This window comes from Heterodontus francisci, chromosome 17 (assembly GCF_036365525.1).
Source record: "Heterodontus francisci isolate sHetFra1 chromosome 17, sHetFra1.hap1, whole genome shotgun sequence".
NCBI classification, from domain to species: Eukaryota; Metazoa; Chordata; class Chondrichthyes; order Heterodontiformes; family Heterodontidae; genus Heterodontus; species Heterodontus francisci.
In genome coordinates, this window is record NC_090387.1 from 64,277,603 (window position 1) to 64,300,921 (window position 23,319).

General features: G+C 39.5%; 2 protein-coding genes across 2 annotated transcripts in view; one reads left to right on the forward strand and one right to left on the reverse strand.

The window, feature by feature from the left end:
* Nucleotides 1-21,408, forward strand: part of tsnaxip1 (translin-associated factor X interacting protein 1) — an 84,896-nt gene extending 63,488 nt beyond the window's left edge. The window contains exons 13-16 of the mRNA XM_068049536.1: nt 511-620; nt 13,014-13,134; nt 17,538-17,644; nt 20,275-21,408. Coding sequence (XP_067905637.1) covers nt 511-620; nt 13,014-13,134; nt 17,538-17,644; nt 20,275-20,473 — 537 coding nt within the window. The 3' untranslated portion in view covers nt 20,474-21,408. The remainder of the gene's footprint in view (nt 1-510; nt 621-13,013; nt 13,135-17,537; nt 17,645-20,274) is intronic.
* The window catches only part of cenpt (centromere protein T), a 92,089-nt gene continuing 89,273 nt past the window's right edge, over nt 20,504-23,319 (reverse strand). The window contains exon 18 of the mRNA XM_068049535.1: nt 20,504-23,113. The gene's annotated coding sequence lies outside the window, so the exon portion shown is untranslated. The remainder of the gene's footprint in view (nt 23,114-23,319) is intronic.

Genomic DNA, 23,319 nt, shown 5'->3' on the forward strand with positions numbered 1-23,319 from the left:
AACTTTAAGAAAATCATGGGGAAGTTAAGTGTGAGATGCCATTTTTGTGACTATAATGGTGAGTGGCAGAAATTGGCCAGCATCTTATGGTGATTCACAATTTATAGGCTATCTCTTTCTTGTCACAAGTTGCTGATAGATTTGTGCATTAATAAGGGTATATGAGGTATGTCATTTCTGACATTGCTGTTTTTTTCAACAAAATCTGGCCCATTATATTCCCAAGCCTAATGGGCAGCAAAGTAACAAGTTCATGCTCCATTACTTTCCACTGCAAGGGGACAACAACTAGCTTTGCTTTGGTGATTCCCTATCCAGCTATTTCCTCATTGTGACTGTCATTGGACAGAGGAGCATTGCAGAAATTGGACATCTACCCAATAGGAGTAAATACAAGAGAATGAGTCACTTTGAACGATTGGCCAAGGTTTGGGACATAAATTGGAAAAATGATATGTAGCTAAGATATTCAAGCATTGCTTGTGTTCTTAAAAAAAATGTTTTTTTTAGGTTGATGAAAGTGTATACCATGGGCAGATTCAGCTTATTTCACACCTGCTGATGGAACTGAAATATCGTGACACTTCTGGAAAAGGGATTCTTTCCAAACACGACTTCAGGTCGGAATTATTGAAACTTGTATTTAAATTATCTACCAAAATCAAGTGCCTTTCAAATGAGTAGCACAATAAAAACATGGAAACATGGAAAACAGGAGCAGGAGTAGGCCATTTGGCCCTTTGAGCCTGCTCCGCCATTCATTATGATCATGGCTGATCATCCAACTCAGTAACCTGTTCCTGCTTTCCCCCCATATCCTTTGATCCCTTTCGTCCCAAGAGCTATATCTAACTCCTTCTTGAAAACATACAATGTTTTGACCTCAACTGCTTTCTGTGGTAGCGAATTCCACAGGCTCACCACTCTCCGGGTGAAGAAATTACTCCTCATCTCAGTCCTGAAAGGTTTATCCCGTAGCCTTAGACTATGACTCCTGGTTCTGGACTCTCTCGCCATCAGGAATATCCATCCTGCATCTACCCTGTCAAATCCTGTTAGAATTTTATAGGTTTCTATGAGATCCCCCCTCTTCTGAACTCCAGCAAATATAATCCTAACCGACTCAATCTCTCCTCATACGTCAGTCCTGCCATCCCAGGAATTAGTCTGGTAAACCTTCGCTGCACTTCCTCTATAGCAAGAACATCCTTCCTCAGATAAGGAGACCAAAACTGCACACAATATTCCAGGTGTGGCCTCACCAAGGCCCTGTATAATTGCAGCAAGATATCCCTGCTTCTGTACTCGCATCCTCTCGTTATGAAGGCCAACATACCATTTGCCTTTTTTACCGCCTGTTGCACCTGCATGCTTACCTTCAGCGACTGGTGTACAAGAACACCCAGGTTTCGTTGCATATTCCCCTCTCTCGGTTTATAGCCGTTCAGATATTAATCTGCCTTCCTGTTTTTGCTACCAAAGTGGGTAACCTCACATTTATCCACATTATACTGCATCTGCCATGCATTTGCCCACTCACTCAACTTGACCAAATCACCCTGAAGCCTCTCTGCATCCTCCTCACAACTCACCCTCCCACCCAGTTTTGTGCCATCTGCAAATTTGGATATATTACATTTAGTTCCCTCATCTAAATCATTAATATATATTGTGAATAGCTGGGGTCCTAGCACCGATCCCTGCGGTACCCCACTAGTCACTGCCTGCCATTTGGAAAAAGATCCGTTTATTCCTATTCTTTGTTTCCTGTCTGTTAACCAATTTTCTATCCATCGCAATACACTACCCCCAATCCCACACGCTTTAATTTTACATGCTAATCTCTTATGTGGGACTTTGTCGAAAGCCTTCTGAAAGTCCAAATAAACCACATGCACTGGCTCCCCCTCATCAACTCTACTAGTTGCATCCTCAAAGAATTCTGGTAGATTTGTCAAGCATGATTTCCCTTCGTAAATCCCTGCTGACTCTGTCCGATTCTACCACTGTTCTCCAAGTGCTCGGCTATAAAATCTTTGATAATGGACTCTAGAATTTTTCCCACTACCGACATCAGGCTGACTGGTCTATAATTCCCTGTTTTCTCTCTACCTCCCTTTTTAAATAGTGGGGTTACATTAGCTACCCTCCAATCTGTAGGAACTGTTCCAGAGTCTATAGAATCTTGGAAGATGACCACCAATGCATCCACTATTTCTAGGGCCACTTCCTTAAGTACTCTGGGATGTAGATTATCAGGCCCTGGGGATTTATTGGCCTTCAATCCCATCAATTTCCCCAACACCATTTCTCTACTAATACTGATTTCCTTCAGTTCCTCCCTGTATTCCCCAACATTTCTGGTATGATATTTGCGTCCTCCTTTGTGAAGACAGAACCAAAGTATGCATTTAGGTGGTCAGCCATTTCTTTATTCCCCATAATAAGTTCCCCTGTTTCTGACTGTAAGGGACCTACATTTGTCTTCACCAATCTTTTTCTTTTCACATAGAAGCTTTTACAGTCAGTTTTTATGTTCCCCGCAAGCTTACTCTCTTACTCTATTTTCCCCTTCTTAATCAATCCCTTGGTCATCCTTTGCTGAATTCTAAACTGCTCCCAATCCTCAGGTCTGTTGTTTTTTCTGGTGAATTTGTATGCCTCTTCCTTGGATCTAATGCTATCTCTAATTTCCCTTGTAAGCCATGGTTTGGCTACCTTTCCCGTTTTACTTTTGTGTCAGACAGGAATAAACAATTGTTGCAGTTTATCCATGTGCTCTTTGAATGTTTGCCATTGCCTATCCACCGTCATCCCTTTAAGTAACGTTTCCCAATCCATCATAGCCAATTCACGCCTCATACCTTCGTAGTTTCCTTTATTAAGATTCAGGCCCCTAGTCTCAGAATCAACTACTTCACTCTCCATCTTAATGAAGAATTCTATCATATTATGGTCGCTCATCCCCGAGGGGTCTCGCACCACTAGATTGTCAATTATTCCTCTCTAATTACACAATACCCAGTCTAGGATGGCTTGTTCTCTAATATAAAATAAAAACAAGAAATGCTGGAACCACTCAGCAGCTCTGGCAGCATCTGTGGAAAGAGAAGCAGAGTTAACGTTTCGGGTCAGTGACCCTTCATCGGAAGGGTCCGATGAAGGGTCACTGACCCGAAACGTTAACTCTGCTTCTCTTTTCACAGATGCTGCCAGACCTGCTGAGTGGTTCCAGCATTTCTTGTTTTAATTTCAGATTTCCAGCATCCGCAGTATTTTGCTTTTATTTTATGGCTTGTTCTCTAGTTGGTTCCTCAACGTATTGGTCCAGAAAACCATCCCATATACACTCCATGAATTCCTGTTTTACGGTATTGTGACTAATTTGATTTGCCCAATCTATATACAGATTAAAGCCACCCATAATTACAGATGTTCCTTTATTACATGCATCTCTAATTTCCTGTTTAATGCCATTCCCAACATCACCACTACAGTTTGGGGGTCTATATACAAACTCCACTAACATTTTTGCCGTTTAGTGTTTCTCAGCTCTACCCATACAGATTCCACATTGTCAGAGCTAATATCCTTTCTCACTATTGCGTTAATTTCCTCTTTAACCAGCAATGCAACTCCACCGCCTTTTACTTTTTGTCTGCCCTTCCTAAATACTGAATACCCCTGGATGTTCCTTTCCTATCCCTGGTCATCCTGCAGCCATGCCTCTGTAATCCCGACTATATCATACCCGTTTACATCTATTTGCGCGATTAATTCATCCACTTTATTGCGAATGCTCTGCGTGTTAAGGCACAAAGCTTTAAGGCTTGTCCTTTTAACATTACCTATCCCCTTCCCACAATTTTTCACTGTAGCCCTGTTTGATTCTGGCCCTTGATTTCTCTGCCTATCACTTTTCTTATTCCCCTTACTGTCTTTTGTTCTTGTCTTTGATCCTCCCTCCTCTGACTCCTTGCAAAGGTTCCCATCCCCTAGGATGAACAAATAGGATGAACAAAACAACATCTACACCCCTAACTAGGCACTATATCTTTGAGTCTTAAGGATCATGGTCACTTAAACCTACCTGCCTCTCATAGTTGATGAATCTAGTCTGGTGAAGTACAGAGCTAAAGCAGAGTACTTCCTGTCAGAAGGAGGAAACTCTACAACCTCCAACATTAACTGTAAACTGGCAGGGAGTTGGGGGAGGGGAAAAAAGTCACAACTGGAAAATCACAGAATCACAGAATTGTTACAGCGCAGAAGGAGGCCATTCAGCCCATCGTACCTGCACCTCTTTGCAGACAGCAACAAGGGACATTGATGACACTCAGCGGGTGGCTGTAGGCTGCCCTTTCAGCTGCAGGTGTTAGGCCAGGCAAAGATGTTAAAAAACGGGAATTTTTAAAAAATGCAAAAATTAAAAGGCAAAAATTTATTCAAATAGATCAGTAAACATAAAATTAAACAAAATTCTTTTGAAGATACTCTGATGACTCAGTACGTAAATGTACTGTATGAAATGGTATTCAGTCATACAAATGTAAAGGAAAATGAGATTAGACTGGATAGCTGTTTTTCAGACATGAGGGCTGAATGGCTTCCTTCTGTGCTGTGAATTTTGATTTTTATGTGTAATTCCTGCTTTATGTTTGAGTGGACTAAGGTGGGATGGCAATAATGGTGCTACAGTTATCCTCAGTGTTTCTTGGTTAGGAAGGAGTACATTGTCTGATGTTCCAAATGGCCTACTCCTGCTCCTAGTTCATACGAAGCTGATTGCTACCTTGTGATTCCTGCTGGATAGTGCACCTGTATGGATGTTAGATGACAAAAGGATGCTATATAAATACAAGTTGTTGTTGTGATGGCAGGGTAAGTCATAGCTATGATACCTTCCAAGCTCAAATTATCTTCTGGCACTCTGTCCCACTTGACAGATAAAAAGAGTGGGCATCTGAGATTTTAATTAAAATGTAATATGTGTTGTGTTATGAAGGTGCTTTTGTTTTTGTTAAAAATATTTTTAATAAGCATTTAGATTTAAACTGAATAAATGTTGGACCAGGTTTTTTTGAAAGGAAGCCATCAAGGGGGTATTGAAGGAACAGGTGGCAATAATGTTGCTGGCTGTCACATGACTCAAGTTAAATATAGAATAGAAACCCTGGTAACAGAGGCAGAGAAGTGACAAGCATCCCCTTGATTAGCGAAGTCCAGTAGTAGCAGAGCACCTGGGAATGCAGATAAAATCTTAAGCATTTTGGTTGTCTGTTAGTGTGTGTGTGTGTTTTACCTTCTGGAGTAAGATAAAGTCAAGTCTGCTGCAGAAGATGGAGAGAATTCCAAGGAAGAGAAGACCACAACCTAGCTTTGTTTTCCAGCAAAACTCTAAAGATGCTGAGAAGTCCACTATGTCATTTCATTTGTTTCCTGTATTTGAAGAACACCTGCTAAAATAATTCTCAACACTGCCTGAAAAGAACTGTTCTGGAAGATCTTAGTGACCTGTCTGTGTGTACTTGGAAGTTAGACTGTATGCCAGTTTTGGAACAACATATCTCATCTGCTGTTTTCTTCAAAAACAAGCAAGTAATCAGCCCAAGTGCTTTTTAAAAATTTATTTATTTTTTATTTAGAGATACAGCACTGAAACAGGCCCTTTGGCCCACCGAGTCTGTGCCGACCAAGGACCACCCATTTATACTAACCCTACAGTAATCCCATATTCCCTACCACCTACCGACACTAGGGGCAATTTACAATGGCCAATTTACCTATCACCTGCAAGTCTTTGGCGGTGGGAGGAAACCTGTTTGTCTGTAACAGAGCTCTGATCCAAAAATCCTTTTTTATTTTTTTCGGTTAACCGGTATACATATATGTGTGTGTGCGTGAGTGTGAGATGCTAAGGTAAAAAAAGAGACTGTAAAATTTAATGTTGGGACTTTAAAAGTTTTAATCTGTATGTTTATGCTTCACTTCATTACTAGTTAATACTTGTTCTATAATAAACTGATAATTTTGTTGTTCAGTAAAGAAACCTGGTTAGTGTGTTTTATTCAGGGAAAAATAGTGTATCTGATTGACTGTATTATTAAGTGGGAAAATTTTAATATATGTTGTGACCTGTGGAGAAGTGGGACTGAATTAACAGCGCACTCCTCCTGCCTCGGTCATAACAGGTGGTATACCAACAAAGTTGATTCCTGCAGATTCAGCTGTGCTATAACAATAGGTATTACTAAAGGAATTAATTTAACAAAAAAATAGAGCTATTCATACAAAAAATGTTTCACAAATATTGTCTGCACTGACATGAAAATTGACTGAAGTTAGCAAAATATACAAGATGTATCTTACTGATTTTAAATGCTGAAACTTTGCATAAGAACATAATGTTGGCAAGAGTGGGCCATACGGCCCCTTAAGCCCGCTTCACCATTCAATAAGATCATGGCTGATCTGATTTTGGCCTCAACTCCACTTTCCTGCCTGTTCATCACAAACCTTTACTCCCCTCTAGTTCAGAAAACTGTCTATCTCAGCCTTGAATATATTCAATGACTCAGCCTCCACAACTCTCTGATGTAGAGAATTCTAAAGATTCACGACCCTCGAAGAGAAGAAATTTACGCTTCATCTCTGTCTTAAATGGGTGACCACTTATTCTGAAACTATGCTGCCTAGTTCTCGATTCCCCCATGAGGGGAAACATCTCTCAACATATACCCTGTCAAGTCCCCTCAGTAAGGTCACCTCTCACCCAGGGAAAGGCACCAACATGTTGCACCAACGATATTTGACAAAATTATTGACTCAGCCAGGGGCATGGGGACAATTAATATGTATACAAAGTGTATAGCCAACCTAATGCCATCAAAACACAGTCCAATTTAAAACACATTTCTCCCTATAAATAAAGTAGCTAAGCATACAAACATCAATGGAGAGCAACACAACTGTATTAGCTATCTAACAAGCAAACAGTATGCAATGCCAATCTGATTACTTTTGTTGACAGAATAGAGCTAGCTACACAATGTGCTAACGTTGTGTTACCATGTAGCCAGCCAACTAAACAATTATGCGATAAAAACTAGGACTGTAAGAAGTAACTTTAGGTCTTTCAACCAGTAAAATAACAAATAATTTTCCACCCTGGAAAAAGAGATTTGCTAGGTGTCCTAGTTAGCTAGCAAGCTAACAAAAATAATAAATTAATGTAAATCAGAAATAGCAGTGGGCCAATACTGAGCCCTGGGGCATCCCATTAAGTTCTTCACTGCACCACCACCAACCCCAATATTAACCAACACCTGTTATTTGCTAACCTTCAGTCATTTTTTTTTATTCAGACCCAAGTTTTGCTTGGAAGCCCCACAGTTTTAAGCTTTCAGTTTACTTAATAACCTTCTGTATGGAATTTAAAGTACACAATTTCATAGTGTTTCTAACAGCCAATGAGAATTATCACATTCAAAGCACTTTAACACTGTGAGGTTGACCAAATTCAAAGTCTGACTTTGACATCCCCGATAATTCATATTGGATGGATTAAAATCGACTTGCAGTATTTTAAAGCAGAGAAGGAGGTAGCAATGTTAACACTAACTATGAAGTGAGCTCATTTGTTTAATTTAGGCAGTGGGCCCTTACCTGCTATATCTGTGCAGTGCAAATTTATATTTAGGCCACTATGACAATTAGGCTTTCAAGGGTTATAAAGGCTCTTGATAAGCAGCTTGAGAAACATCACTGGTCAACGACAGTACCACAAAACAGGCTGATGAAAAATCAGCAACCAATTCTACATCAGAATCAATTTTATTAATAGAAAATTATCTACTGTGTATAAAAGACTACCAATTCACTATTAACCCATTTTCTGCTACTGGCATTGACCAATTTCACCCCATAACCTTTTCTTTGGCATTAATTCTTTCTAATTGCAATCTGCTCCATAATGTTGCTGCTTCATGTTCTCGGAACTGGCCAGATGCCCCGATCCTTTCTAATTACTTTTGCTCGTGGTAATTTTAAATGTCTTGCTCCAAGCCTGCAAGATATTTAAAATGACCACAGGCCTCAAAGTTTTTACCACGGACACTGGTGTCCGTCCATGGACACGTTGCCGACCCCTGCTCTCAACTCTAGATAAGAAAAAGCTGACTCATCAATTGTAACAAAACATGAAAAAAGTTAAAACCCTTTGACCATCTACACTATTTGATGGTGAAAGATGACTTGATGTAGGACATATTGAGTCTCTAAATATGGTCAAAATGCTGCCATTAATGAGTCACTGACAAATAGTGCTGTGTATTGAAATAGTGAACTAAACTGGTGTCCTTCAACATAATATTTCCAAGATCTTTGTCAGTATTTAATGTAAAACCCCAGTAGGCCAGGGCGGCGCAGTGGTGCAGTGGTTAGCACTGCAGCCTCACAGCTCCAGCGACCTGGGTTCGGTTCTGGGTACTGCCTGTGCGGAGTTTGCAAGTTTTCCCTGTGACCGTGTGGGTTTTCGCCGGGTGCTCCGGTTTCCCCCACAGCCAAAGACTTGCAGGTTGATAGGTAAATTGGCCATTGTAAATTGCCCCTAGTGTAGGTAGGTGGTAAGAGAATGGTGGGGATGTGGTAGGGAATATGGGACTAATGTAGGATTAGTATAAATGGGTCGTTGTTGGTCAGCACAGACTCGGTGGGCCGAAGGGCCTGTTTCAGTGCTGTATCATTCTATTCTTCATCAGGATGTAAGGTTATACTTTTTAGTAGACTCTCTCATGTCTATTTTTCTGCTTGCAAATCAAAAAAAAATGCAATAACAGCATGTCCATTGCTTGAGACAGGCCAACTTGCATTTATATAGTACTTTTAATGTAGAAACGCCCATCACAAACGCATAGTCAAAAAAAATGGACACCGAACCAAAGGAGAAGAGATTAGCCACAAGCACTTGGTCACAGAGGTGGCTTTAAGGAGGGCCTTAAAGGAGGAGAAGTAGAGAGGTAAAGGCAATGAATTCCAAAGCATGAGGCCTAGGCAGCTGAAACCATGACAACTAGAAATGAGGCAGTGTGGGGTGTACAAGAGATCAATCAAAGGGTTGGGAGCGAGCTGGAGGAGGATGAAGTGATTGGGAGGGTTCAGGACATGGAGGAATTTAAACATGATGAGAATTTTAAATTTAGGAGCTGGGGTTTGGGAGCCAATGTATGTTAATATGGACAGGGATGATGGAAAATGGAACTATGTAGGATAGGATATAAGCACAAGCTGATTTTCATCGAGATAGGAGGCCAGCCAAGACAACATTGGAATAATCAAGTCTGAAGATGTTTCAGAAGTGGGAATAGACAGTCTTTGTGATGGAGGGGATATGGGGTCAGAGGTACAACTCTGGGTTGAGCACAACAGTCTGATGCAGTCTGATACAGTGGCTGGGAAGGGAACAGAATTTGTGATGAGTGCTGAAGATAACGGCTTTAATCTTCACAATCTTTAGCTGGAGGAAATTGTGACTAATCCAAGTCTGGATGTCTGACAAGCAGTCTGACAGAGGCAGTGGAGGGGTTGAGAGAGGTGGTGGTCAGTAGAGCTGGGTGTCCTGTGTATTCGGACATGATGTCACTGAGTGGGCAGCATATAGAGCATGGGACCAAGGATGGCTCTTTGAGGGACTGTCAAATTGGCAATGTGGGTGAGGAAAGAAAAGCCATTGCTGGAAATAATCTGGCAATGCTTGGACAGGTAAGAATGTAACTAAGCGAGAGCACTCCCACTGAGTTGGATGAGGGAGAGGCATTTGAAGGAGCATTGTGTGATTGACCATGCCAAAGGCTGCATGGAATGTTGTTTGTGACTTTTGTTAGGGCCATTTTGGAGCTAGGAAAGGGGTGGAAACCTGATTATTGAGATTCAAACAAGGTGTTGTAAGGGAGTAGTGGGATGTGGGTGGTGAGGGATACAAGGAAATGGTCAGTGATGGCTTTATTAGTGTTAGAAATCAAAGGAGTAGAGGGCTGTGGGAAATAGTGGTCAAGGAACTGAGCATGAATAGGAGAATTACTATGGAGGAAAAGCTTTAATGAGGACAAGAGGGTGGTGAATTTGGTATCACTCAGTGCAAAGGCAGAAAAAAGAACGTAAAAATATTTTGGAGAAACTTTGAGGCTTGGGAACAATGAGGAATTTGAAAGGTGAGCAGGGTGGAATAGGATGGGGTGCTTAGCACTTGTTGCTTGAAACTGCTTTGGAGTAGAGGATAGACTAAGGTGTGACTTGGTGATTAGGTTTGAACAGGGCAAGTATTGGAAAGTATTGCCAGGTAGGGAGTTTTCTGTAAAGGCAAGGTGTCACCAACCATGAGCTAAATGCCAATCAAAGCCAGGAAGTCAATACAGTCATCAAGAATAAGGCTGTAGTTGGCAATGGCTTTGTTTGCAAAGGAATGGACATTTTGCAGGGAAATGCAAAGTGGGTGGTGCTTATTGACTCCCTGGCAGAGTCCAAGGGGGCAATGGTGGGGTAGACAGCACTGAAAAGTTGGTGAGGCTGGTCCCCAGGAGATGCACTAGCTGGAAAGATATGTGAGGGGAGTGCAGGGAACAGTTGGTGTTGCTGCTCATAGAGGGAGTGACCTTGAGATGCCTCAATGGGTCCTTTGGAGAATCCAAAGAAGGACACGAGGGAGCTGAGAGTTATCGAGGGAAATTCTAGCAGAGGTTGGTGGCTGTAGAGTAGGAAGGGCTTGTGGTAGGGATCAAGGGAAGCAAAGTACTTGAGAAGGGAGAAATAAAAGGTGGTATATCTGAATGACCAGAAGTGCAGGAGAGAGTACAAGGTCCACAGAGAGGCTGAGAAAAAAAATAGCAGTAATGTACTCTGTTCCAGAGCAGCAACCAACTGCATGCGGAAATGGACACAGGAAATGTGACTTACATTAGCATAGCATATCATGGTCAAAAACAGAGGACCGTTGCTAGAGTCCATAATTAAGTATAGACTCTATATGGCAAGAGTCTATAATTAAGGATAGTGTGACAAAACAGCTTGAAAACTTTCAGCCGATCAGACAGACCCGGCATGAATTTGTAAAGGGTAAGTTTTTGGAGAGGTGACTAAAGTAGTGGACAAGGGAATGTCTCTGAATGTTATTTATATGGACTTTCAGAAGGCATTTGATAAAGTCCCTCATAAGAAACTATTGGCTAAAATTGAAGCCCATGGAACTGAAATCCAAATTTTTGACCTGGTTAGGAAATTGACCGAGCGGCAAGAGACAGAGAGTAGGGATAAAATGCAGATATTCTAATTAGCAGGATGTGACCAGTAGTGTATCACAAGGACATCTGCTAGGACTTCAACTATTCAAAGTATTTATTAATGACTTAGATGATGTGATGGAGAGCCACATATCCAAGTTTGCCGATGACGCAAAGATAGGTAGTATTGTAAGGAGTGTAGATGGAAGTATAAAATTGCCATGAGACATGATAGACTAAGTGAATAGGCAAAACAGTGGCAAATGGGTTTCATTACATGCAAGTGTAAGGTTTCCCCAAATGTACAAGTTGTATGTGCTTTCACTTCGTACATTAATTTGCTTTGGAAGGAACTGTGCAAAGGCAAACAGATTTTAATTCTGTGCCTTACTATGATCTCCCACCTCTATTCCACTGTCAACTGAGATTATATTCTCTGCTCAATTTCCTCTAATCCACCAACTGGCTTCTTCCAGGTTCAATTTCTGCTTCTTTGCTAGGACTTCGCAGTCTACACTGAAATTGCTTGGATGGTTCTTGCTGTTTCTCATCCTGTTCTAGTTGCTGCTTCCAAGTTGCTGAATGATCTCTGCTTTGCTGCTATCCTGCTTCCTGTAGTCACTGACTCTGCTCTGCTCCACTTATCCATCACCTTTTTGGGTTGGACCAACTACTCCTTATGTGCTCTTTGCCATCCTACAGTTTTTCCTCTGACTAGTTCCCTCATCTCTGACCAGTTCTCTCATCTTGACGATTTGCCCTTCAACCTGCTCCCTGCTCTTAATCATGGGGTTTTACTCACAATGATCCTTGCCCTTCACTGGATCTGGTTGTGCATCTTGTAGGAGTTGGTCATTGCCTGGCACTTGTGTGGCGTGAATGTTACTTGCCACTTATCAGCCCAAGCCCGAATGTTGTCTAGGTCTTGCTCCATGCAAGCACAGACTGTTCCAGTATCTGAGGAGTTGCAAATGGTACTGAACACTGTGCAATCATCAGCAAACATCCCCACTTCTGACCTTATGATGGAGGGAATGTCATTGATGAAGCAGCTGAAAATGTTTTGGCCAAGGACACTACGGTGAGGAACTCCTGCAGCGATAATGTCCTGGGGCTGAGATGATTGGCCTTCAACAACCACAACCATCTTCCTTTGTGCTAGTTTGGCATTACGGAATACACCACTTTGTGGTTTGTTCCGACTGAACATCTCAACGCAAGGTTTGAGTTTACATTTCATTGAACAAGTTTGGAAATACAAATGGAATCCCATGTAGTTATAAAGGAAGAACTTAGGTTTTTGCGCCTCTGGGTATCTGAAACAGGTCATAACCAATTAATTAATTTTGCAGCGTAATCACTATTACTATGTTGTAAATACAGCTGCCAATTTGTGCACAGCAAGCCCCCACAAATAATAAATTAGATAATGGCCAGTTGATCTCTTTTGGTGCTGTCAGTTGAGAGAGGAATGTTGGTCAGGGCTTCAAGGGAACTCCCTACTCTTCTTTGAATAACATCCAGATGACAGCATCTCTAACAATGCAATACTCCCTCACTACTGCACTAAAGTATGAACCTGGATTATGCGCTGAAGTCCTGAATTGAAGTTTAAACCTAGACAAGAAGCTACCAACAAAGACAAATGGATACCTGCAGCTTTTCACTATATCTTTATATCTTGGTGTATATAGCTGTGTATGTGACTTTGAAATAAAAATTTAAACTTGTTTCTTACAGTCAAACTTTGAAGAAAGCCCTCCCGAATAAGAATGAAAAATACACCCACGAGCTGGTGGTTGCTGCAACAACCCAACTTGGAGATGAGAAAAAAATTAGATATAAAGCCTTATTTGATGAGGTAATGTAAAAAAAATCTAGTTGTTGCTTGGTTGTATTTTCAGACAATGAACATCATTCAAACATTATATTCAAGAATATCCAAATTAGTAGTCTAGTGTCCATAGGCAAGGGTTTCCTCTACATTAATGTAGCAAAATCATAAGTTTGTTTCTTATGAAATGTTCACAGCTTTGCTACACCCAGCTTACAGGGAAAATCCCTCCACCCAGTGTTACAGTGCTGTGCACAGGTCCACAGCATTAAGGAGGAGTGGACTCAAGTTCATGTGTGCATTTCATCATTTGGCAGTGGCATTTCACAAAGTACGAAGTGGCAATTGAGATAAAAGAACTGAGGCCCTAATTGTGATAGAAATAGATTATGGACAAACGTTTATACCCTTTGTAACAGATAGGTGACCAATTACAGCAACCATGCCATGACCCATGGAGAGGGAGGGATCTTAAGTAACTAGAGCAAATGAGATTAGTTCAAAGAAAATTAACAAAAGACATCACTGAATGTGGAAAAAGTAGTTGGTTAATTCAGAATGATGAATGAAACAAAAAATTAATTGAAAAATGGCACAAGGATTTATTGCAGGGTTTATAGTACGTTGTGAGAAAAAATTATATTTTGATCCTGATACCTGATACACACTCTTTTAAATTGCTTTTGAGAATTTTACATACTTTGTCATTTTCAGTTATTAATTTTTTTTGTTCATGGAATGTGATGTCGCTAACAAAGGAATTTATTGCCCATTCCTTATTGCCCTTGAGAAGGTAGTGCTTTCGTCCACACATATTTACAGGACAATACATTGGGTTAATTAGTCCAGTTATGGATAATTAGTGGTTTAGCCAATTTATTTGGTTTTGGCCAAGAACACAAAAACACAAGTATTAGGAACAGGAGTAGGCCATTTGGCCCCTCGAGCCTGCTCCGCCATTCAATAAGATCACGGCTGATCTGATTGTGGCCTCAATTCCACTTTCCTGTCTGTCCCCCATAACCCTTGACTCCCTTGTCAATCAAAAATCTGTCGAATTCAGTGTTGAATATATTGAATGACCCAGCCTCCACTACTCTGGGGAAGAGAATTCCACAGACTAATGACCCTCTGCAAGGAAAAAAAATTCTCCTCATCTCAGTCTTAAATAGGAGACCCCTAATTTTTAAACTGTGTCCCCTAGTTCTAGACTCCCCCACAAGAGGAAATATCCTCTCAGCATCCACCCTGTCAAGTCCCTTCATGATCCTCCATGTTGACATAAAATCACCTCTCATTCTTATAAACTCCAATTGACACAGGCCCAACCTGTACAACCTTTCCTCATAAGACAACCCCTTCATCCCAGGAATCAGTCACATGACCTTCACTGAACTGCTTCTAATGCAATTATTTCCTTTCTTAAGTAAGGAGACCAAACTGCACGCAGTATTCCAGATGCGGTCTAACTAAGGCCCTGTACAGTTGTAGCAACACTTCCCTACTTTTATACTCTATTTCTCCTTGCAATAAATGGCAACATTCAATTTGTCTTCCTAGTCACTTACTGTACTCGTATACTACCTTTTTTGTAATTCATGTATCAGGACACCCAGATCTCTCTGTACTGTGAACTCTGCAGTCTCTCTCCATTCAAATAATATAGTACTTTTCTATTCTTCCTGCCAAAGTGGACAAGTTCACATTTTCCCACATTATACTCCACCTGCCAAATTTTTGCCCATTCACTTCACCTATCTAAGTCCCTTTGTAAACTCTTTATGTCCTCTTGCCAGCTTACTTTCATGCCTATCTTTGTGTCTTCAGCAAATTTGCTACCATTACATTTGGTCCCTACATCCAAGTTATAGATATAGATTGTATATAGTTGAGGCACCAGCACTGATCCTTGTGACACTCCACTAGTAACAGCTTGCCAACCCAAAAATGACCCATTTAACGCTACTTTCTGCTCCCTGTCAGTTAACCAATCCTCAATCCAGGCTAATATGTTACCCCCCTACAGCACAAGCTCTTATTTTGTGTAGTAAAGAAGATTCTGAAGAGGCTTGACAGGGTAGACACTGAGGTTGTTTCCTCTGGCTGGGGAATCTAGAACATGGGGGCACAATCTCAGGATAAGAGGCTGATCATTTAGGACTGAGATGAGAAATTTCTTTGCTCAGAGTTGGGAATCTTTGGAACTCTCCACCCAAGAGGGTTGTGCATGCTCATTTTGAATATATTTAAGACTGAGATAGAGATTTTTGGTCTCTCAGGGAATCAAGGGAAGTGGGGAACAGGTAGGAAAGTGAGATAGAAGATCAGCCATGATCATATTGAATGGTGGAGCAGGTTCAAGGGGCCGTCTGGTCTACTCATTTCTTGTGTTGTGAATGTTAGAGGCTGGAGTGTAAGATTAATGGGGTCCTCTGCCAGTTGACTGGCAGTGCTGCTGCTGGATTGGGGCACAATGTGAAACATGTTAAAAATCATATCATATGGCTATTTCAATAAAAGAATGGGGTTAAATCAAAGAAGGCTGTGTTTGCTGACAACGCAGTCACGAGGTGACGCAGTACTGGCACATATAGCCTCATTGACAGAAATGTCACTGTCTGCGACGTCTCAGGCAGTTGCCAGTCTTGAAGATGGTGCTGCTCAATTTAACACAAAAAAATTGAACCCAAACCCCCCACCTCTCAATGGCCATGATTGCCACCTCCACCCAACCCCCCAACAAACAGTAACCGGCTCTTACGTGATCATCACTTCTGTTCCTCGCGCTCTCCTGTGATCGCCACATTTAGTTTCCTGCTCCCTCTCGCGTCCGCCTTCACACCACTCCATCCATGGTTTCTACATTCAGATTGCTAGTTAAGTGTCTAAATCAGGGTTATCCAACATATAGCCATGGGACTGAAACCGGCCCGCCAATCCTGTGTGACTGACAGCGGGTTGCCCAGATGGGATGAGTGCTCATTGGTGGTTCATGGGATAGATTTTCCATTTAAAGTTTGTTTTAAAAAATGCGCATTTTTTGTTTTGATTAATAGGAAGATAAATTCCTAATGTCTTTACCTTTTTGAAATTTGCTCAGCAGCCCCCTATGCAGGACAAAAATTGTAAAATGGCCCTTCATGGGAAAAGGTTTGACACCCCTGGTCTAAATGGAAACATGAGGCTTAAGGAAACCACTGGCCGAACATGGGCACAATTATTCAACAGGCATCATATTATTTAAAAAAAACTTTTTTGACTACTAAAATAAATTATTGGACCAAATGTTTCTGGAAAAATAATGGTGAGTTCATGATGCACTCTATTAATAATGTGCAAATTGGACAGCAAGTTCATGGAAAGTAGAGATAAGCTGCAAGTTGTGAATCTCTAACTTACTGGTCAATTTATGCTGCTCCAGTGTTTGCTTTGCGCAAACTTCGCTCATCCTCAACTTCTCAATTATTTTAAGAACTTGTTTGACGTGCACATTACACTTACTGCAGAAAGTTAGAGGTCATAATTAACAGCATATCTTTTTAATGATGTGACAATTGTTAATGCATTGCCAGCCTGTCCCAGAAAGGGAATAATTTAAACTGTTGAGTCTCATTTCTGCATGTAGTGAACTTAACAATTTTCAATTTGAAATCTAAATTTTTTCTTACTTTCCTTCGTCTTTTTTTCTCTCACTTAATCCAACTTTTCTTTTTCTCTTTTTGTACCTGATTTAAATCTAATTCACCCTATTTATTTCTCAACCCATCAGTCTCACTGATTAAGGAGATACACTGCTTGTCCCACTGTCACTAAGGTCCCAGACTTCGCCACACTATCAGCTCACACTTCCACCAAGTAACACTGCAAATTAAATTGGAGCTGAAGGGTGCAGGAAAAGTCTTAATGGTGCACATTGCAAGATGTTCCACTCCAGCAAGATTTGCCCCATTATGTTAAGTAAACTAATATTCTATACGTCTTTATTTTGGTAAAGCAATCTTCTGGATCTACAAAGATACTTGCAAACTATTTTAAGTCCCAATCTGAAGAAAATTAGCTTTCTCAGCAAGAATATTTAATCTCTAGCCCGTCAGTCCTAGAGAAATCTGGAAGACTGTAGCAATGACAAGCTCACCATATAAGTGATGTATTGTGTACAAGCTAAATACAAAATAATGCTGTCTACTGGTGAGGAAACAACTTAATGAGAAAGTAATGCCTTTATGATTTATCTTTTCAAAGGAATGTTCAAAAGGAAAACTTTATTTGCAGGTTTTTGTACATGCTATAATTTCAGATATGTCTAACACTAATTCCTTCATTTTCTACCAAAGGAAGATTTGTATCAGAGCTGCTGTCGACCAAACTTCCCATCACTTTTGGTAGTTTAGTTTCTCTTTTTTTTAAATTCTTCTGCTGCTGCTTTACAGAATGAAGAAGGCAGAGCAGGAGCTTTTATTGCATTGCTACAAAGCCAATATGCAGCAGAGAAAACTATGTACCTTGATGAACTAATAAATACATTGGAAGACAAAGAGTAAGAGACAAACTTTATTATGGATCTTATTTTACTATGCATCTTAATCCAGCAGAAAGATCAAGTCTGTATTACATATGGCATTCTAAATGATTAGCTGTTGGTTACACACATTGAATTAGGCATTCTGATTTCATAAATCAGGCTTGACTTTCAAATAATTATGAAACTAATTTTGCTTTAAACTCAGTTATATTTAATATAGTGGGATGTTTTATTGAATAATAATCCTTTTCAACTAAGCAGATGTGGCACAGATCACATGACAGTATTCTGTGACCTGATGGAACAGCTATTATAAGGTTTTTGGGCAATAGATTACTGGGAAACAAACTACAGATGTTTTGTGGGTATTGCGATAATTGCATTGGGCTCATTAAAGATATTGATATTAGTTTTAAATTTAAGCAGAAGTAAAATAACCTAAGTTCTTAGTGTTAGGTGAAATTTTACGAATATAATTCATCTTGCTGTAAAACAGCACTGAAAGCAAGGATATACAGCAAATAAAATGCTTTTGGAACTTTGGCACACTAGTACACAAATTGAATAAAAGATGGCTTAGTGGCAATATACTGTAACATTTTAGTGTAAAGGCAATAAAAGAATTAAATGAATACTGTGCTGGATAAACCCAGCTACCCTCAAACCATATATAAACCTTATCTAATGTCCCAGCTGAAAAACAAAGCAGCTCAAAGTAGCACTGATCAGTATAATCCTTCAGCTGATAACCAAAAGTGATGCAGAATGTAATCACAGTACGGCCCTGAAGGAAAAAATCACAATGAGTATTGAATGTTAACCAGTGTAGAGAAACCAGCCAGCAGTTTAAAAATACCACAGCAGTATTTCCTTCACAATTTGACTTACTAATACAGGTCAGCAACAATTTGCTCCAATTCACTACAAAGCAACTTAGCAGGGGCTTCACTGTCAAACCAGCTTGTGAAAATTGAAAAAGCACAAATTTTCAGTAGACCATCTAAACAAATTTCTAATTTCACTCAATTTGACGAGGTGAATAAAACCCCTTCAATATTTTTTTTTTAAAAAAGGACTCTAACCACATTAAAATTTTGGACTTTCTCTGCTTCACTGCAGACAGAAATGGTGATTTTGGAATTGGAGTAAAACTAAGGACTCTCAATTACATTATTGTGAGGGTGTGTAACCAATAGACTGGATGTGTGAGAATTCATTTATATTATAACCTGAAAAATATTCTCACAGCAGCCTTGAAATAAGTTAAAGCATGTTAAATATAAGTTTATTTTTGAAAAAATATCCTTCACAATGAATGTGGGTGGGGACAAGGAATCTGGAAACAGCACTTTAGGAAGAATGTGAAGGCTTGAGAGGGTGCAGAAAAGATTTACGAGAATGGTTCCAGGGATAAGGGATTTCAGTTACGTGGATAGACTGGAGAAGCTGAGATTGTTTTCCTTAGAGAAGGTTGAAAGGAGATTTGGTAAGAGGTATTCAAATCACAAGGGTTCTAGACAGAGTAAATAGAGAAACTGTTTCCATAGCCAGAAGGGTCAAGAACCAGAGGACACAGATTTAAAGTGATTGAAAAAAGAGCTAAAGGCAACAGAGGGAAATCTTTTTCATGCAGCGAGTATTTACAATCTGCCTGAAAGAGTGGTAGAGGCAGATTCAAAAGGGATTTGGATAAGTACCTAAAGGGAAAACATTGCCAGGGTTATGGGGAGATGGCGGGGAGAGGGACTAGCTAGACTGTTCTTGCAGAGAGCCACTATGGACTTGACGGGCCAATTGGCCTACATTTGTGCAATAACTGTTCTGTGATTCTATAAAAATGTTGGAGAGTGTATATACACAGCAATTATGGAATTAGTTAAATGACTTTCTATATGGCAAAGTGGATAATTGTGTCTTTACTAGAATGGACATATTTCTAGCATTTTAACGGGTTTATTGATGGGAAAAATCTTTTGGTCGTAATGGTTTTGGGACATAGTTCATAAGAATTACAATAATTTTGCAACCTACTACTGCAAGTCAGATAATTTTCTATTTGTCTCACTCAGAATAGCACCTTAATATGGTGAGCATTAAAAACTCAATACATATTTTGCCAATAAGTAGTAGTTACAGGATTTATAAAACAAATAAGTGATTCTACTGACTTCATAAACTACAAGTGCAGTATTAACAGAAATTGAGTTTAAAGGACTGTCTTACAGTAAACCTGATCCTTTCATAATTATAAAAAAGTGTTGTTCAATCCTATTGTTTATACAGTGTTGATGACTTATATTCTGACATACTGAGCTCAAGGGAAAATCTAATAACCATAGAGATAAGCCAGAGTACTTTGGGCCCACTTAAGTCTTTTAATTTCTGCTCCCTGATATCAGCAAGCTTCAGAATTTCAAGCTGGTAGTCCCTCTTGCATTCTCAGCACTCCTTATTTAAATGTCAATTACAACCCTAGGGTGTCTCCTAGGGATATAGTCCTGGGAGAACATGGATTAGTTAAAAGGACTCTAATTGCAGTCAGACTTGCATATAATTGTGAGACACCCACAAAGACTATTATGCAATTCACAGAAGCCAAGATGAAGGAAATATTGATTTTATTCTCTTATCTGTCTCATCCACAGGGAGCTGACTGTAGCTGATCTAAAAAATGCTTTCCAAAAAATTGACCCTTCTATGGATCCACAAATCCTGGCCACATATTTAGCTCAAGGTTTCCAAACAACGAAGGAACAGCTTGATCAGGCTACTGCTGTGGACACTGACACTGTTTTCGACCGACTACAAGCAAGTGACATAAAAAGAATAGGACCTCAAAAGTAGCACAAGATATTTCAATTCAAATCAGTTTATTATACAGTTTATTTTCAATGTAGAAATATAAGGGGCTATGAAAAGTACAATTGTATTCAATTCTAGAAAACATTCATAGTCTGTTTAAAATAGTGAATGCTGCTAGTTCCTAAACGACATCCATTGGAAACCAGAATGCATGAAAACTGGCTGAGAGAAGGTGAGAATGCCAACAATCCCATTTTGATATACTGTAGTAATTCAGTTCTTAAATAGAAGCACATCAATGCAACTTTAAAAATAGCCTTACAGTGTGCATTTTAAACATTGACACCAATTTTAGGTATAAACATAAAGAATTCTTTCCACAATTGTCTCTTCATAATGCAATTTCAAAAAAATGTCCTGGGTGATGCAAGATCATTGGATTTAGGCACATTTCTTCCTAATGTTTTCAATGTAGCTCAACCTCCACATAATATAAATTGCTTCCTATCTAAATAAGCAACAATAGCAGGACATTTATCTCTTTACCAGAAGCAACATTTTCTTGCTGCACACAAGGTACTTTTGAACTGAGCCGCTATTCTTTACTTTCATTTGGAAAATAAATATTGGACTACTGTTTTTATTCTTTTTACAGTTCCACGTGAAGCTTTTTTATAAATATACAAATAAAGTGCAAAAATTGACATTAACATCCTTTCAATTTAATATGAGGCACTACTTAATTTTCGTCATACCTTATAAAACCTATTTTAGAAAATCGTTTCTAAAGGTGAGACATACTGAACCTAATCTTTTTAAGAAAAGTTTGAAGAGGACATTTCCTACTGACAGTAATGAATGCAATTTTACCATGAGCAGCCCAGATATTAAAAATGTGACTTCTCTTCTGAAGTGACTATCATTTTCTTCAATCTCCTCAAGGCAGTAATTTATTATGTGGTCTGGCTCCACGGGCACTGCAGCTGTCTGTTAACTCATCTAGGTGATCATTCTTTATCCATGAGCGTAGATGAAGATCACCAGGCTGCTGAACTATGGTAGTAAAAATGCATAGTTTGTTGCTATGTTCATCTGACTTCCCAGCAATGGTCACTGACTTGCAAGTAAGAGCATTCAGGATGATGTTCCCTTTCATAATCCAGGAACTCATATGCTCACTGGCTGAAATTGGGTAATTCAGGACAGACCAGAAACTGAACTGGGACTATCCTGGTTCAATGACACCATATGGTGCATTTACTCAGTAAGCCATTGGAAGAGTCTCAGGTTTGTTTCAAAACAAAAAAAAGTAGTACAAGACAACCTGGAAGTCTCATCATGTGGACCGAGCATAAAAACCTCACCACAGGAAATTATGTCCCTTGGATGCAATAGATCCAGATGAATCAGCTATATTGAAACTTTATAGGGATTAATAAAGTATTATTAAAAATTAACAGGTGCTGGAGGTGAAAAAATAAGTTACTCTAATTGTAGGGATTTCACAACTGACATTTGACCTTTATGCAAGAAAGTTAGTTTGAGATTCAATTTTACAAATACGTTGATGCCTTTATTGTGTTATACAGAATTACTAACATTGCACAGTTGATAAAAAGACAAACATTCCATAGCATGCCAAACAGAAATTAACATATCTGAGTTTGATTAGACATACAAGTTATTAGAATACATATCAGGAATCACGAAATACAATAGAATACAATACGTCAATGAATTCAACTGACAGTTGCAGAAGTGGGATAATTTAATGATGCATAAATGACAGTCATGATTCATAACTTCCCACTACTTCTATACTTTAAAAAAGTCAAATTCACATGGTTATTTTACTTAGTAAACCAATAAAACACTAAGTAATTTCAACTGCTTGAAGTTACAAGAAAACTACTAGGGTATCGAGCAGTTATTGTGTGGGTCAGCAGTAATGGGAGCTCAAAAATTATTCAAATGGAAGGGTCACCTCAGCTGTGGTGAAGTTTTACTGAACTAGATGCAGGCTTTCCTTAAATATTTATACAACATTGTATGAACAGTATTCTCACAAACATTGGTCATGGAACTCACTCCATGTCAGGAATGCAAAACCCAAAACTAGAGGTGTAGAATGACAGTACCTACATATCTATCTATTTTAAGGAAGTAGCATTTTAACACAAAACAGAATCTTTTCAAGATTGCAAAAAGCTTTGGGAAGAAAAACTGCTTGTGCTGCAAGATACATTTACTTTAAAATCTACAAGTAGAGTAAAATACTCATTTCTTTTCAACTTCAAGCCTGTGTTTGAATCTAGCTCTCTTTCTGCTGGAAATTTATTTGGACAGTCTCAACCTGCTTCCTAGTGAGCACAGGCCCAGAATATAATTGTGGACAACTTTATATAAAATTGGCAATCTCACTCAGAGAAAATGGTGCGGGAAGGGGAAAAATACACATTGGTGAAGTAGAGAGTCGGGGATAAGACACAATGTTTGGCTGAGTAGAGGGGTGATTACTCTGCAAATGGCTGTGCTATACCTAACCTCAGAGTACTCAAAATCGACAGTTAGTGCCAAAAGTGCTTAGTACCGGCATCTATCATCTTGACGAGGATGTTGAAAAAAGTGTTTGGAATCTCTCAGCAGGGTTTCCATCTGAGCCTTGAGCTTTTACATCTGGTTCTATTTAAGATAAAAATGAAAGTCTTAAATAATTGATACACACACACACACAGATCTCTCTCAATTGGGAGGGGGAGATTATAAGTTTATAAATAATAGTGATTAGGAAACAATCAATCATTATGGCACAGAAGGAGGAGGCCATTCGGCCCATCAAGTCCATGCCAGCTGTCTGTAGACCAATCCAGTTAGTCCCATTCCCCTGC